This window comes from Periplaneta americana, chromosome 13 (assembly GCF_040183065.1).
Source record: "Periplaneta americana isolate PAMFEO1 chromosome 13, P.americana_PAMFEO1_priV1, whole genome shotgun sequence".
In the NCBI taxonomy this organism is placed as follows: Eukaryota; Metazoa; Arthropoda; class Insecta; order Blattodea; family Blattidae; genus Periplaneta; species Periplaneta americana.
Window position 1 is genome coordinate 138,460,130 of NC_091129.1, and position 14,872 is coordinate 138,475,001.

The 14,872-nt window shown below is 35.1% G+C and overlaps 1 protein-coding gene across 5 annotated transcripts in view; it reads left to right on the top strand.

Moving 5' to 3' along the window:
* Positions 1 to 14,872, top strand: part of LOC138712484 (eukaryotic translation initiation factor 4 gamma 3-like) — a 291,440-nt gene that overhangs the window by 247,112 nt on the left and 29,456 nt on the right. For 4 of the 5 annotated variants that reach the window (XM_069844352.1, XM_069844354.1, XM_069844355.1 and 1 more), the window contains 5 exons: positions 1,456 to 1,621; positions 7,325 to 7,467; positions 8,303 to 8,407; positions 11,600 to 11,776; positions 13,728 to 13,865. In XM_069844352.1, coding sequence (XP_069700453.1) covers positions 1,456 to 1,621; positions 7,325 to 7,467; positions 8,303 to 8,407; positions 11,600 to 11,776; positions 13,728 to 13,865 — 729 coding nt within the window. The remainder of the gene's footprint in view (positions 1 to 1,455; positions 1,622 to 7,324; positions 7,468 to 8,302; positions 8,408 to 11,599; positions 11,777 to 13,727; positions 13,866 to 14,872) is intronic. The other variant, XM_069844351.1, reaches the window with a different exon arrangement.

Here is a 14,872-nt window from a genome sequence, read left to right on the forward strand (position 1 = left end):
TTTACATATGTTACAAAGTTTACTTCCTCATCAGTGGAAAATGATTGTGTCGGATGCAATGATGATATCTTATTGTCATGCCAGACTGGAGTTTCTGAAACTCACTGATTGCATATGAAATCTGAGCGTTCACACAAGTAGCATAATAATATAAAGCATGTCCTTCAATCGTGTTAAGCTCAATTTCCAATTCTTCTATCAGAACTATAATCATTATTATAATGATTAAATATGTGGAGAGAGTGGATGTTGTGGACTTTCGTTATTTGTCCTGTTTCACGTAGGAAATATAATGGTATGTATAGAGACATTTTTATGACAAGAGGCGAGAAAATGACTGGTTATTGGTGACCCCACTCCCTGTGCGGGCTGTTAAAGTGCAGCGTAGTAGATTCTCAGTTGCCATATGGCATTCGCTGTAGTCACAAATCATATTTTCAAGTTTACAAAGTTAGTGTATAAAGTTAAGTGATTATTGTGTATTTAGGTAATGCCTACCAACAAATTCTCATTGCATGAACATGTGTATTTGTACAGTGCAGCTGGGTAACTTTCGGTGCTGGACCCCGGACTCATTTCACTGGCATTATCACCTTCATCTCATTCAGACGCTAAATAACCAAAGATGTTGATAAAGCGTCGTAAAATAACCTACTAAAAAGAAAATGTACAGTGCATATATAAAAGACAGAAGATCGTGTATGAAAACAAGATGTAAATTTCGAATAAAGTTTCCAAACAGACCTGTGTCTTCTGCCAAAACAATTAGAACACTCGCTAAAACATTTAAATCGAGAAGAAATCAAGGCTATCAATGATGTAGAACTTAAAGGGTGCTGTTCATTCGTTTATCAGATATCAGTTGTGTGTGACGGCAAATAGGGGCCATTTTCAGTGATTGTGAGCATGGTACGTCCAATTAATTGAACATTTGTTAGTACTGTTACGTATTGTATTAGGTTGGTGTATAAGTTCATAGCATTTTAATTAAACACATCAGTTACACACAAGTAGGGACCGGATTTTTATGTAATTTACATGGTGTGAAATATGTACATATTTATGTAAGAAAAATAAACTGAATATGTACCAAAATATGTAAAATCATGAAAATATTTAATATCAATATCTGGCAGATATAGGATAGGTAAGACTGTGCATAAAGCAGCGGTAAGCAATGTGTAGGCCTAATTACATAATAATTAGTAATTACTAATTACAATGACGCTCCAGCTCATTGATTTAAATACATACTCACACGCTTTATACATTTTTAATGTTCTGCAATTGCTGTTAAGTGCAATAAAATAAACATTTTTACTGACCACTGATTTAAGGCTTGAATTCATAAAAATTAACATTACTACTGTTAAATGACTTTATTGTCAAACGCCTGGCATTAGAAAACAACAACAACAGTTCACTGCAACTGTGTTTGCTGGTTTGTTTATGCAGGATGAAGAAGCAGAAGTTGACAAGGAAGAAAAGTTGGTAGCAGCTCGCAATGAAGAGAATACCAAAGTTTCTGCCGCAGCACTCAAGGAGGATGCCAGCAGCTCCACACCCGTGATAGAAACTACAACTGCTATGAAAACTGCCCTTAAACGTACATATAAAGAGGGTAAGTATAGATAAAGATAGGTCAATTTGTGTAGTTTGGAATACAGTAGAACCTCAATTATCCATCACCCTATTAATCGATTGGTGGCTTATCTGACTGTCTTTCTCTAGCTCTTTTTTTTTTATCTGTAGAAAAAAAAAATATGAAGCACTGTACGTTATGTTAGTACTTATTTCTTCTGCAGAGGGTTATTACAAGCCTTTACCCTTTACACAGTATGTAGTAGGGATGCTTTTGGGTCGGACAATAGGAACAGTTACTTCTAGAAGTAGGTGGGTGTTTTTTTCCCAACTTGTAGAATAGTCACTACCTGCTTTCAAAGAAATTATCCCAAGAACTTTCACACAATTACAAACCCGTGCACCATTCAGCCTTTGTCCTATTGTTGGAGTGGCCATACTGTATAACTTCTGTGCAGAGTGTCTTCCATGGATATCAAAATAAAATTCGTTGTACTAAAGTGTATAAAATATATGTAAAACTACAACAGAAGACCTCTACTATTCCTGTCTTTCCACAGACAACCATCACAAGGAGTTCCCTTGGCCCTTAAAACCCTGTCATTGACAAACTGATTTAAATTAGTGAACTTCTAATCCACTACCTAACATGATAAACACAAAAGAAATTAAGAAATTGTAGGCCGAAGTACTGTACTACGCACTCAAGTTGTGAAAATCTTTTATACTATGGATTATCCCATTTTTTCGATTAAGCATTCACTCCACTCCCCTTCATTACCACGGATAATAGAGGTTCTACTGTATGTGGTAAATAAAATTTTAACTAAAAATAGTGTAGACCTTCTGTGCCCGAGGTTGTGGGTTCGATCCCCGCCCAGGTCGATCGCATTTAAGCACTTTAAGTGTGCTTAAATGCGACAGGCTTAAGTTAGTGGATTTACTGACTTGTAAAAGAACTCCTGAGGGACAAAATTTTGGCACACTGGTGATGCTGATATAACCTTTGCAGTTGCAAGCATCGTTAAATAAAACATAGTTCAATTTTAAACTAAAAAATAAGACTAGAAATGCTGTGAGTGATTTGTAGAACTACACTCGTGTATCAACAAAATGAAGTTCATTGATGCTAACATATTTTACTTAAAAATTACTTAACATTACATTGTGCATTGTACTCAAACTGATGCCAATGAGATCCTGTCACTTAGTCATTGTCTAAGGCCATGTGATTACCACAGTCTACTATATACAGTCACGAAGCTTGAGTTTTGAGGGTGCTAGAAACAATAGACTGTGATAGTACTATTTTGCATTGGCTGTAATGAGGCGATATTAGCGATCATAGTGATGAGCAACTACCTAATGTTTGCTTATTTACTACGTATTGAGCTTCGCGACTGTATATAGTAGACTGTGTGATTACCATAATCTTTCTGCATTCTCTTTGTGTGCTCATGCTTGTTTTCATTTGGTTTGTATAATAAATTAATTAAGAGTAAAGTCTTGTACAGTTTAATATATTTACATATTCAATTGTTACAGTTAACAACTAAAATATTTCACTAACTGTTTGAGTATCTTGTAAATTGATGAATAATTTAATGCGAATAAGAACGAACTTTCTCTTGCAAATAATTCTTATGATAATACATTTGATGGTCAGTATTCTCATAATAAATGCGTGTAGGTGACCCGAACACAAAAAATAATTTATCTGTGGATGTGTTCTGTCGTCAACCAGCGGGGCGGATGGTTTCTCACCTTATTACTCCTTAAAAGTCATGTGTTAATGGCTCAGTCCTGTCTTCAGTACAAATGACAGTTCAGATTCCTGATTGGTGATTGCTAGTTCTGCATGCAATCCTACATATGGTGGGGAAAGTCAGTTGATAAGGGTCCGTCACGATTATTTTTTGTATGTGGTACATCTATAATAATGGCTATCCTATAAATACAAAACCGTGTGCTTATTTGAAGTTTGAGTATATTCTTTTATTTCTAGTGTTTACATATATAGTAAAGCAGATTTTGAAAATTTAAATCATGCCTGAATTAATTTCAAACATGACTTCCAACAAAATAAATTAAATATAACTGGTCTTGTACAATACATACACTGTGTCATGAAATATTAAACTTAATATTTTGTCAGCAACTTGTCGAAATCGTATTGTACGAAGTGTGATTGGAAAGTTCTTAGACTGGGCTTGTAATATCCAAATGACAGTACATACAGATTGTTGAGATGGATCTTCTTCAAAATCCTTGTGTTTGAATACACAGACTCCCAACGGTTTTCCTATTTTTGGAACCATTGCGGGAAGTCCAACAAAAGCTAATTGTTCAGCTGGAGCAGCATAGTAATGACGTTAGTATCTAAGAAAAAGACATAACCTGAATGATACATTTAATTGTAATCTTGTAAAGATCAGAAAATTCTAGTATGCACAAAACACACACACACACACACTACTCGTACATAGGCAATTAAGAGCAATTTCGAAATACTCGCCCTAACCTCAGTTAACCAACAATATAACCGCCATACTTATTACAATAGAAGTAAGTCTATTAGACTTTAATTAACTTTATGCTGGACCATGCCGAAATGTAGTAATTATACACCTGGTAGCAGTCCTTTAATGCATGTACACCTACTCATTAAAGTACAGGTGTTTTCAGCCAATGACAACTCATCTTACAGGTGTTCAGCCAATGACAAGTCAACTTTGTACCGTTATAAAACCGCAAATATCGATTATTCTCGGATATGCAATCGTTTTTCAATGTCGAATTCAATAATCGAGGTTATAGCAAGTTTAACGGGATTACGTCAAGGTCAATGACATAATTGTTACTCGGAAAAAATCAATACTTTCGCGTCTGCGCACATCTCACAATTCACGACCTAGAACAAGGTCACTTCCGATCTTGTCAGATACAAATAAAATGTATACATGTGAATAATTTCAAGTTATAAATATGGTCGAGCATAAAACGTCGTATGAAACTCGCCTATAATGGTAATTAACAGGGAACGGATTTATATGGACTAAAAATATATGAAATATGTAAATATATATGTAGTTATTTTTACCAAAATATGGAATTAAATATGGATTTTTACCAAAATATGGAATTAAATATGGACTTAAAATTATAAAAAAATGACTATGTACGTTAAATATTGGTACATTTTAATCAAACTAAACAAAAAATATAATGGACGTACCTTATCTTCCAATGTAGTTTCAACAAAACACAATTTTTATTGTCTGTTACCATAACAATAGGTTACAAACATTTCTTTCAAGTGCTGAAAAGTGAATCTTCTTCTATTGTCTCTGAGGATAGATTTATACTGACTAAAAGAGCGTTCGACGTCACAAGAAGTAACTGGTACATAATTCAATTTCACAATGTCTGCTGGGGATAAGTCCAAGTTAATCTTCACTGTTGATTCACCACTCATCACAGCAACAACCTTTTGTAGTTCTTCATATCCAGGGTTTTTTGAAAGTACAGTGTCCACCTTAGCTCTTACTGCATCTGCAACTTTACCTCTACCACGATTCAGTTGTTCCACAGTACTATTTATAATTTCAAAACTTTCAGATAGTGAAAGGTGCCTATTTTGGAGACTTTTGAGCGTTTTTATGATGCATGAAAATGTATGCTGAATGTGAGCTAAGTCATTCTTCACACTTATGTCACAGGTAACTGTTTTCGCAGTATCAATTGAGACTGCATCTTCAGAGTCCAATGCAAGGAGAACATTGTTAATAGAGTCTATATGTTCGGCATAATATTCAACTGCTTCTAGCCATGTACCCCATCTAGTTAAAATTGGCTTTGGTGGCAATGGAATTTCAGGGTACATTTCTTTCAACACGTTAACTCTACTGGGAGCTTTGAGAAATACTTTTTTCACTGATGAAATCAACAAATCTACTTTAGGGAAATTGTCTCTGACCACTTCTGCCACACGATGAAATGCATGCGCCACACAAGTAAAATGAGTCAATTTAGGATATACAACAGATAATGCTTGTCCAGCTTTGACCATATAAGGGGCAGCATCGCTAATAAAGAATAACACATTATCGTACATAATACCCTTTGGCCACAGGATACCCATAGCTTCGTTGAACAGTTTAACTATAGTTTTGTTATTGCACTTTTCTAGAACATCACAATGTAAAAGAATTCGTTCAGAATATTGTTCACTTAACAAACCGATAACTACATTACCAACAAGTCTACCTTCTTTGTCGGGAGTCTCATCAATGGAAACCCAAATTGAACTATCTTTAATTTCATCTCTTATCTTCTGTATTGTCTCATCGTAGATGGATGGAGCATACGTCTTCCTAAGTGTTGACTCATCCGGGATTGTATGTTGAGTATATTTTTCAAGGAATTCCCTGAAGACCTTATTCTTTAGTTTGTAGAGAGGAATATCAGCAGAGATGAGAGAACGGCACAGGTCGATGTTAAACTCAGATCTTACATTCGATGTTGTTGGTTGTGTTAAAAACAATTGTCTCTGCTTGGAATTTAGTTGTTTGTTGGCCTGATGTTTACTAGTTGTAATGTGTTGTTGCACCAGGAACTTTTGTGTAGATGATACTGCACACTGACACAAATTACAAAATAATATTTTATTGTCAGTTGATAAACCATCTTCTTTAAATTCTGAAATGTAACTTGTTAGTTTTGATTTTAAATTGACTGAATGACGTACTTTTGGCATATTTACCGTCTTTATAGTATGATTTACAAAACTGAACCTATGTGTACTCTGACTGGCATTTAACTGTTGAGCTGCACAACTGAAGTCTGTTAAAAATTTTAAATTAAATTAATACAGTTTTGTAACTTACTTTCCCATTGTTGATAGGACTGCTAATTTTCAAATAACTCTGATGTTAAAGGGATTACTGAACATGTGTTTAAATCTCTATTGTTGAAATGTATTTTTAAAAGTTAATGGAATTTTGTTTTGTTTTATTGTTAAACCTAATATAATATGGACTGTTTTATATGAAATATGGAAAATATATGGAAATTAACGAAAATATGTACTAAACTCTAAAATATGGAAAAATATGGAAAATAAAAGTAGGATTTTTCAACCCTACACATTGTGAAACATAAAGATAATGCAAAATATAAATTATATTAGCTTTATAAGTAAATATGTATTTACATATAAATCCTTTCCCTGGTAATTAAGAAGCTCGTATGAAAATTATGAAACGAGCTTGTGCTCGTTTCATAAACATCCATACTCGCTTCTTAATTACTATCATTATAGGCTCGTTGCATAATGTACTATTAAAATATGACTATACGAAGTTACCTGCGCGTTATAAATTGTAATACTTTATATCCATAGATTATTAGAAACCACTTAAAAATATTAACACACAAGTCTTGTGCTATGGCTCACATTGTAATAGAGACTGGCTTGATGAGGTGACTAGTGTGCTGGGGCCTGTGTCTTTTCTTGGCATTGCATTGTAAAAGGAGTTTGAGACAATGGGCATCATGATTTTAACTGATTTTTTGGATAGATTTGTTGCTGAAAATGCCAATGATGAGAGAAAGCTTTACAGATTGTTATGCTGATATAAAGCCGGAATTCCTCGTTGCTGAGGCATGTAGCTCATGCTTCTCATTTTGTTCACTATGCAGTGTAGCAGGTGATGTAAAGATAAAGAAAGTGCATATTTTCCAGACCAGTGGAGTCCTTTGAACTTGGAAGGAAAGAAGAAGTATGAGCGGGACTTTCTTATGGAACTTCAAAATGATCCTCAGTCCAAGAAGAAACCAGAAAATTTACCTGATCTTGAAATTGTGCTGAAGGACAATACTAACAGGGTGAGTTTACATGTTATAGGAAACGAATGTCAGAATAATAAAAATGTAACTGAAGATCTTTTGAATGTTGTAAAACATTTGTTCAGTGTACACTTCCGCAAACAAGAAATCACCTATGCTGATGATAAGTATGAATCTGAAGTGTAGTTGTCAGTTGAAATGTATCCATTTCCTTTCATTATTCTACTGTTTTCCAACCAGGAGTTCAACTGTGAAAGGAATGTGCTTACTATTGCATCATCTATTGGAGCGAAGTAGATAGATAATATTACCGTTATAACGTCAATTTAAAAAACATGCGCTCTCCTGCATATGTTATTTCCTCTATGGAGGGATTAAAAGACCAGGAAATTAACCGTGATCTAATTTTGTAACTAGGGTAGTATAAATATGTGTATCAATTTTATCGTTTGTGCTTTGAAAGATAGCCAATGGAGATGCGTCTACCCACGTGTGTGACCTTATGACATCAACATTCATTCACAGCATCACCCCGCTCCATCTCATTCCCCTCAGACTTTCTAGTGGTTGGAGAACAGTATTATAGTAACATTATCTCATTTCCTTCTCTTTCCACCCCTATTTACCTGTTGATCTCAATGTTGTCAGCTGATGCAGATTATTGCCCTCTTCTTCCCATTGATTGCATTCTGCTGATGACTGCCATTTTCTCTCTCTCTCTCTCTCTCTCTCTCTGTTTTAGGAAAGAGTGGTCTGCTAGTAACATAATTTATTGAGAATTAAATATTTTTATACTAAACTTTTGCAATATTGTTTTCTTGTGAGAGTAATATAACTTGTTTGTTTGTTTTTTTTTTTTTTTTTTTTTTTTCAGCAGCGAATGGGTGACCGGTCATTCTCAAACATTGGTAGACCTGTTCCTGAGAGGTCATCTCATGATACTTTCACTCCAGGCTTCATGAGGCAAAATAATCAACGTGTAAGTATTTCTCTTTATTTATAATTCGCATGTTCCAATATTTGTCATTCTGCTAAATTTACCTGGTTGTGATGCTGAGATTAAATGTTGGTATGTTGTGTAGTGGTTTGTATTGGGGACTATGAACAATTTAAGTTGAAACTTTATTTCTGTTGTGAATATCAAAACAAAGTATGAGCTTCTGCATTTCATTGTTATTTCCCCTATGCATCCACTTCTAGCTCAACCAAACAGCATTTCGTTTCACTGCTGATAGCATAAGCTTTTCCTTACAATCAAATATTGTACTGTAGCCTGTATGGTTTATGTGGTTAGTTGGACGAAGTGATGTAAGTCGTCTTCCTTTGATCTTTTCATTGAAATATGTATTGTACCCTGAATGATAATTATTAGGTAACCCTAAGGTTACATATCTGCTTACATGTATGAGTTTAGTGCACCTCTGGTATGAATTGTGAATGGCATTGTCCATCACGTCTTTATCAGAATGAATGGTACAAATTGAACACTTGGAAATGTCCCGTAATTAATTGGTCATGGAACTCACAGCTCTTCTTGGATCTAAAAATGTTGGACAGTCTGCAAACTCTTTCTGTAATGTCTCAGTGTGCCATCAAAACCTGACCACCATTGTAAGGTCAATTCTTTCAGAAATTTGAGGACATGGAATGGCTGACACTAAGAATTGGAATCTTGAATGGAAACATTGACCTCCAACAGTCTGTAAATCTTAAGAAGAGTAAAATATAGTGATAAGCTCAATCAACATCCAAATGCACAGACAAGGATGGGCATACAGAAAAATATCCTGTGAATTATATTTAAATAAAACTTGAATAAACGATTAAGTAGACGACTAGACACACTTCGTAGGGTTGGGAGATCAACTTCTGATATTTCCACAACCCTTAAAAAACTTCAAATCAGCAGGATGTTTGTTTTTCGGACCATTAGAAGATACGATCATCTAGGGACAACAGCTGACTGCCCCAGGCAAGGTTGCTCTTGCACTGTGAGGACCAAAAGCCTGGTTCAACAGTGGTGGCTCGTATTCAGCGAAATCCTGTCAGGAATCCCTCTGTGCTGGGTTGTATACTGCAGATTTCAAGAATGCTGATGTCTAGAGTATTTAGAAGTGACCTGAGGGTAAAAGCCTACTGGCGAAGTACAGGTCATTTCCTCAGTCCGCAGTTGAAGCAGAAAAGAGAAATTAAATCAAGACTGTTCCTTCAGTGTTACTGTCATAGTGGGCAAAAGAGGATTCTTTTTACTGCCAAAATGACAGGGCTTCTGTTGTGAAACCTTTGAACACCTTGTTTGTCAGTCAACACTGCAGCTTCCTGCAGGATTCGTCTTCAGCCCACAAGCGAATTCAATGAAAGAGCTGCTTAAGGCGAATATGCCAGACTTCCTTGCTCCTTAGTGATTGGCCCCCCAGTAACCCTGACCTCAATTCACTGAATTACAATTTCTGTGCAGTGTTTGAGGAGACTCTGCAAAACAAGCAATAGAGAGTTTGAAACATTCCTTGGTGGAGACAGTGGCGGATTTCCCTCAACAGACCATACTGTTATTGCAAGTTATCTTGAACCTTACATCCCCTAAGTCTGTCTTTCGAACTGCTCGGTACGGCATGTACCCATCAACGTAACGGCACGGCAAGGATGCCCCTCCCTCGGGTAACGTGACTCTTTTCAGAAAACGTTGGTTCTTTCACTTCACGGCTCTCTACTGTAAAATAACTTTGTTCAATACAGACATCATCTCACGACACTCTGGTTTTGAGAGGATAACATAGCTTCGTAGTAGGTTTGAATTTACATTAATTTATAATTATACACAATCCATATCCCTATCATTGCTGCCATCATCGTCATCGTCTTCATCGTTTGATCCAAAATTAATTATTATTTCGTCAATGGCATCATCCATTCGGAATTATCTTCTTAAACGTAGGTACTACTTTCTGAACAAGATAGAATTCTTCATTGTATCCCGAATGACATGTTGATTGAAGTCGTCCACTTCAACTTTACACAAGTCCTAATTCTGGAATGAAATGGTATGTTTTGCAGAACTATAACAAAATAACTTACAACAGTAATTCATTACGTCGCTCACAGTACCCTCACTATTGTACATAACTATTATAGCAATAATTTCTAAACATTAGGGGAGAGTTGGGTAGTATCGGACATCGGGTAATGTCGGACAGTGAGTTTCTTTCATCTACCATACGATGATAGTACCTGATTGACATGGTTACGTTTCTGTGATGTCGTATAGAGAAACGTAACCATATCATTCAGGTACTACCATATGGTGGTAGATGAAAAAAATGCACTGTCCGATACTACCCGACTCTCCCCTACATACCAATTCTTTCCCGGAGTAGTGTGAGGTTCAATCGGTTGTGATTCAAAATTATTCTTAATTCTCTTCACGGAACTAATACTTTTGCCAGAGCATTTAGTCGCTCTCTCATATCCCTTATCAAGAGGTTCCAGCAAACATTTCGTTAATTTTTCTTCCTCGCAACACTTATATTATATTTGCGATAATTTCTCTTTCTCCGCTGTGGATAACAGCGTTATTTTTTTTCCGCTGATTTCACCATAATTACTACCATGTGGTTGCTGCTCCATGTTAACACTACTGGTACGCAGTGAAGGAAATAGTTCTATGTTTTTTGACAAGAGATTATGATGCGGAGCATGCGCAAACAACTCAGTTGGCTCCACCCACGTTACGCGCTTCCTTCCCTCTGCCCCTCTGTCCCCGCTCAGAAAGTTCAAGATAACTTGCAATGACAGTATGTAATGCAATAGATGAGTGGCCACAGAGACTTAAGGTTCGTGTGAAGACAAAGGTGGTGATTGTGAAAAATGATTGGTGCTCAATGTTCAAAATACTTGTAAGTAATCTATATCGAAAAAAATATGAAGATATCTTTAAAACCGTGCATATAATCCACTGAAGTATTAGTAACAGTATTTATGATAAGACAAGGTATGTGTTTGAATTTTCATCTGGAGTTAAGAGATGTTAGATTTTCAGAATGGTCATGAACTTTTGATATGGGCTGTATAAGTGTACATATACTGTGTATAAAAATTGTAATATGTGAACATTACTGGATTATTTGATGTTTCATTCATTGTAGGGTTCTAAAATCGACTATTATTGTTTCAGCAACCTATACCAAAGAGAAACAGCCAGCAAGGCAGTAAAGCCAAGGGTAACAAGTCCAATCCGATCCACATAACACTTTCTTTGAAGGAAGATGTGAAGCTGCGGGAAACTGAGAATGCATGGAAGCCAGGTCGCATGAAACCTGTAACAAACAATGAACAGGACGCCAAAACTGAGGTGGGTTGTTAGATTAGACATGGCAACAAACTGACTTAGTGGCTCAGAATATTACGGAAATGCTTATTTCTAGAGGTGTCGATTTAATCAGTTGAACCGATTAACTGGTTAATTTTAAAATCCTACTAACCGATCGAATATGTCTTAATCTATTAGTCGAACCGGTTAAAGATTATAGTGTACTGAAGGAAAAATAACTTCCTTGTGAAGTCTCGACACAAAATCATTTGGTGCATGACAGATGATTAGTGTAAACTAACGTTCTTGTCGTCTTACTTTGGAAAGAAGCAGTACTGCTATGCACAAATCCCACTTTGATAGGTTTTTTCCCTTTGAAATCGCAACTATTTACTTTCACAAACTATGAAAAAAACATATCGTATATTGTATTGTATTTTCGGACATGTTGTCTTTTTGTCAGTATAATCACCCGAATATAATTGAAAGTTTACAGTTTTTGGAAGTGGGTTAATCATCCTAGTAATGGTCTTCTTGGAATTAAATACTTCTATTTCGTCCATCTGCATCTGACTTTGCCATTTCTTTATGAAACTGTGAAGAGCTCAGTTTTCGTTGGCTGTAGATTATCAGTTCACTTCCAAAGATTTTGCATGATTGGTGATTAGTTAGAGGTCATTGCATTCAGTGTTGCATATTTGTGGAACTTTAGTTACAAATTACGGCATATGAGCCATTTCGTGAAAAATGTTGTAAAAGTTTGACTTAAATTAAACGATTATGGAAAGGTGAAGGTAAAAAAATCTAGCATTTTGTAAGAAATTCGAAAAAATCATTCTGTTATAGTGGAAGCACAAGTAGTCACCAGTATCATCTTAGAGATGTTCCTCCTTTCAAAGGTGGATCTATGGCTACTAACGTTGCTACTTCCAGTTCATCTTCTCAATCAACATTGGAGCACCTAATAGTGAAGCTTGTATTCTCTGTTAAAGAAACTGAAGTAACAAATATACTTAAATGAGAACCTCACAGTCCTCTATTGAATATTGTGTAACCAATGACTTTATGTAGTCATTCACGTAGATATTTATTAATGGAGAAAAATTCGTTCTGGCACTGGGAATCGAACCCAGAATCCTCAGTGCGCCAAGCTGAGGGTCCTAGTTTTGATTTTCGGTGCTGGAATTAATTTTTCTCCATTAATAAATAATGAACAAAATTCTGAAGTATTGTCAACGTATTGACGTGTTTGGCTGGAACAAAGAGGTGTGACTGTAAATGAGTGTAAACTGGGAACTTCTTTCTTCCAAACTCTCTTTATACATCATCAGTGTCAATAGTTCATAATAATTATTTGCCATATATGCATCAATAAAATTAAAAATATTTGTAAAAACATGTGTTCTTCATAGTAGGCTATGCGGAATTATTGTAAAATGACATCACGTGTTTCATTCAAACAAACACTGCTTAAAATCGATTTAAATTTGATAAATCAATGAAAGACATTTGGTTAACCAATCATAATTTTTAGTCATTCTTCATCTCAATTTATTTTACAAATATTTACCAGTAACTGCAGTGTTTGCAAAGAAAAGCTTCATTTCTTGTTAGAATCTTCCATGTAAGAACTAATGGCTCTCTTTCTCATTTTCAATAATTCCATTTGATGCATATTGAAGATTTTATTCCTGACAATACAAGTGTGTGCAAATTAAATATGTGTTTAGTTTTGAATATAGGTGCATGATATCCAAGACTGTATAATTCACTGTAGAATATACCTCTTCACATTAAATATTTGCAGTCAGTAGAGGATTACTAAATTTTTCAGTCATATCTTACCGTTTCAAATTTTGCATCACTGAAACTGTCAACTTCGGTATATTTGATGAGCTGTGAAGTTCTTAATGTGTTCATTCTTAGTGCATTTCTGTTGCAATATTGTAATGAAGTTATCTGTACTATATAAAAATAAAACATTATTTTTTAGGATCTGTACAAGAAGGTGCGAGGTGTTCTTAACAAGTTAACACCTCAGAAATTCTCAACTCTGGTATCTCAAGTCAAGAATCTGCCAATTGACAATAGTGAGCGGTTGCAAGGAGTAATTAATCTTGTATTTGAAAAGGTAAGTGATTTTAATTTAATTGTAAAGAAAACTATTGATTTTGTTACATTATTGTTTGCAGTTGGGATATGCGAGTTCTTCCCTTGGAAATGTTCTCTTGATCGTGATGATATTTGAATGTCATGCCAGACTGGAGTATATGAGTGTTTTAGTGATCATTCGAAAATCTGAATTCAAGAGTTATCCCAACTGTTGTCATTGCAAATACTGAACTGTTGATTGTTTTTCTAGCACTAGGAGCATTTCATGAAAGAAATTGCATCATTGTTATCATTATCATGAAAAACTAATAAATTAATATGTCATATTATTGTCACTCTTCTGTGACAGAATTTTAAACGATTCTTTAATCGTTGCATTTAGTCTTCATTTTTACTGTAGGTTGTACAGTTATACATGAAATTCTTGCTGCTTTTACACAAATTTCAGTCAATTGAATTGTCGTTAGTTGGTAATTTCAGATAATGCACCAGATAGTTTTGAGAGTTAGTGTTTATTTATTTTTTATAGTATCTGTGAGCCATTTTATTTGGGAATATTGCACTTGAAATTTGGTAGGCTTAACTCTTAGTAAAAACTAAAATAAATACAAATTAAATCAAAGTATAGCTCCATGAACTCTAAGTATCCTGAGTTTTTAAATCCCGTTTCTTGCTTGTGATAAAATGAATTGAGGTGCCTGGTATGTCCATAGACTCTTATATTTTGGAGAAATTCTTCCATACCTTAGTAGCAAAACATTCCTAAGTTTTGAGATAAAAGTTACATTACATATACCCAAGTCTAGTTTGAAACCGGATGTCAAAGATGTCAGGTGTATACCATCCCATTTGAACCAATTTTTTGCACGTTGAAATAAACTAAAGAAAGACGAGGAAGACCATTGATGGTGATGAAAACAGAATACACAACATTTTGAAGATGGTCTGTTCTCGGTTTCAGGTGAGAAAAAAATGAGAAATTGGGATCACATTACAGACAACTAATCTGTTTGACTGCTCAGTGGA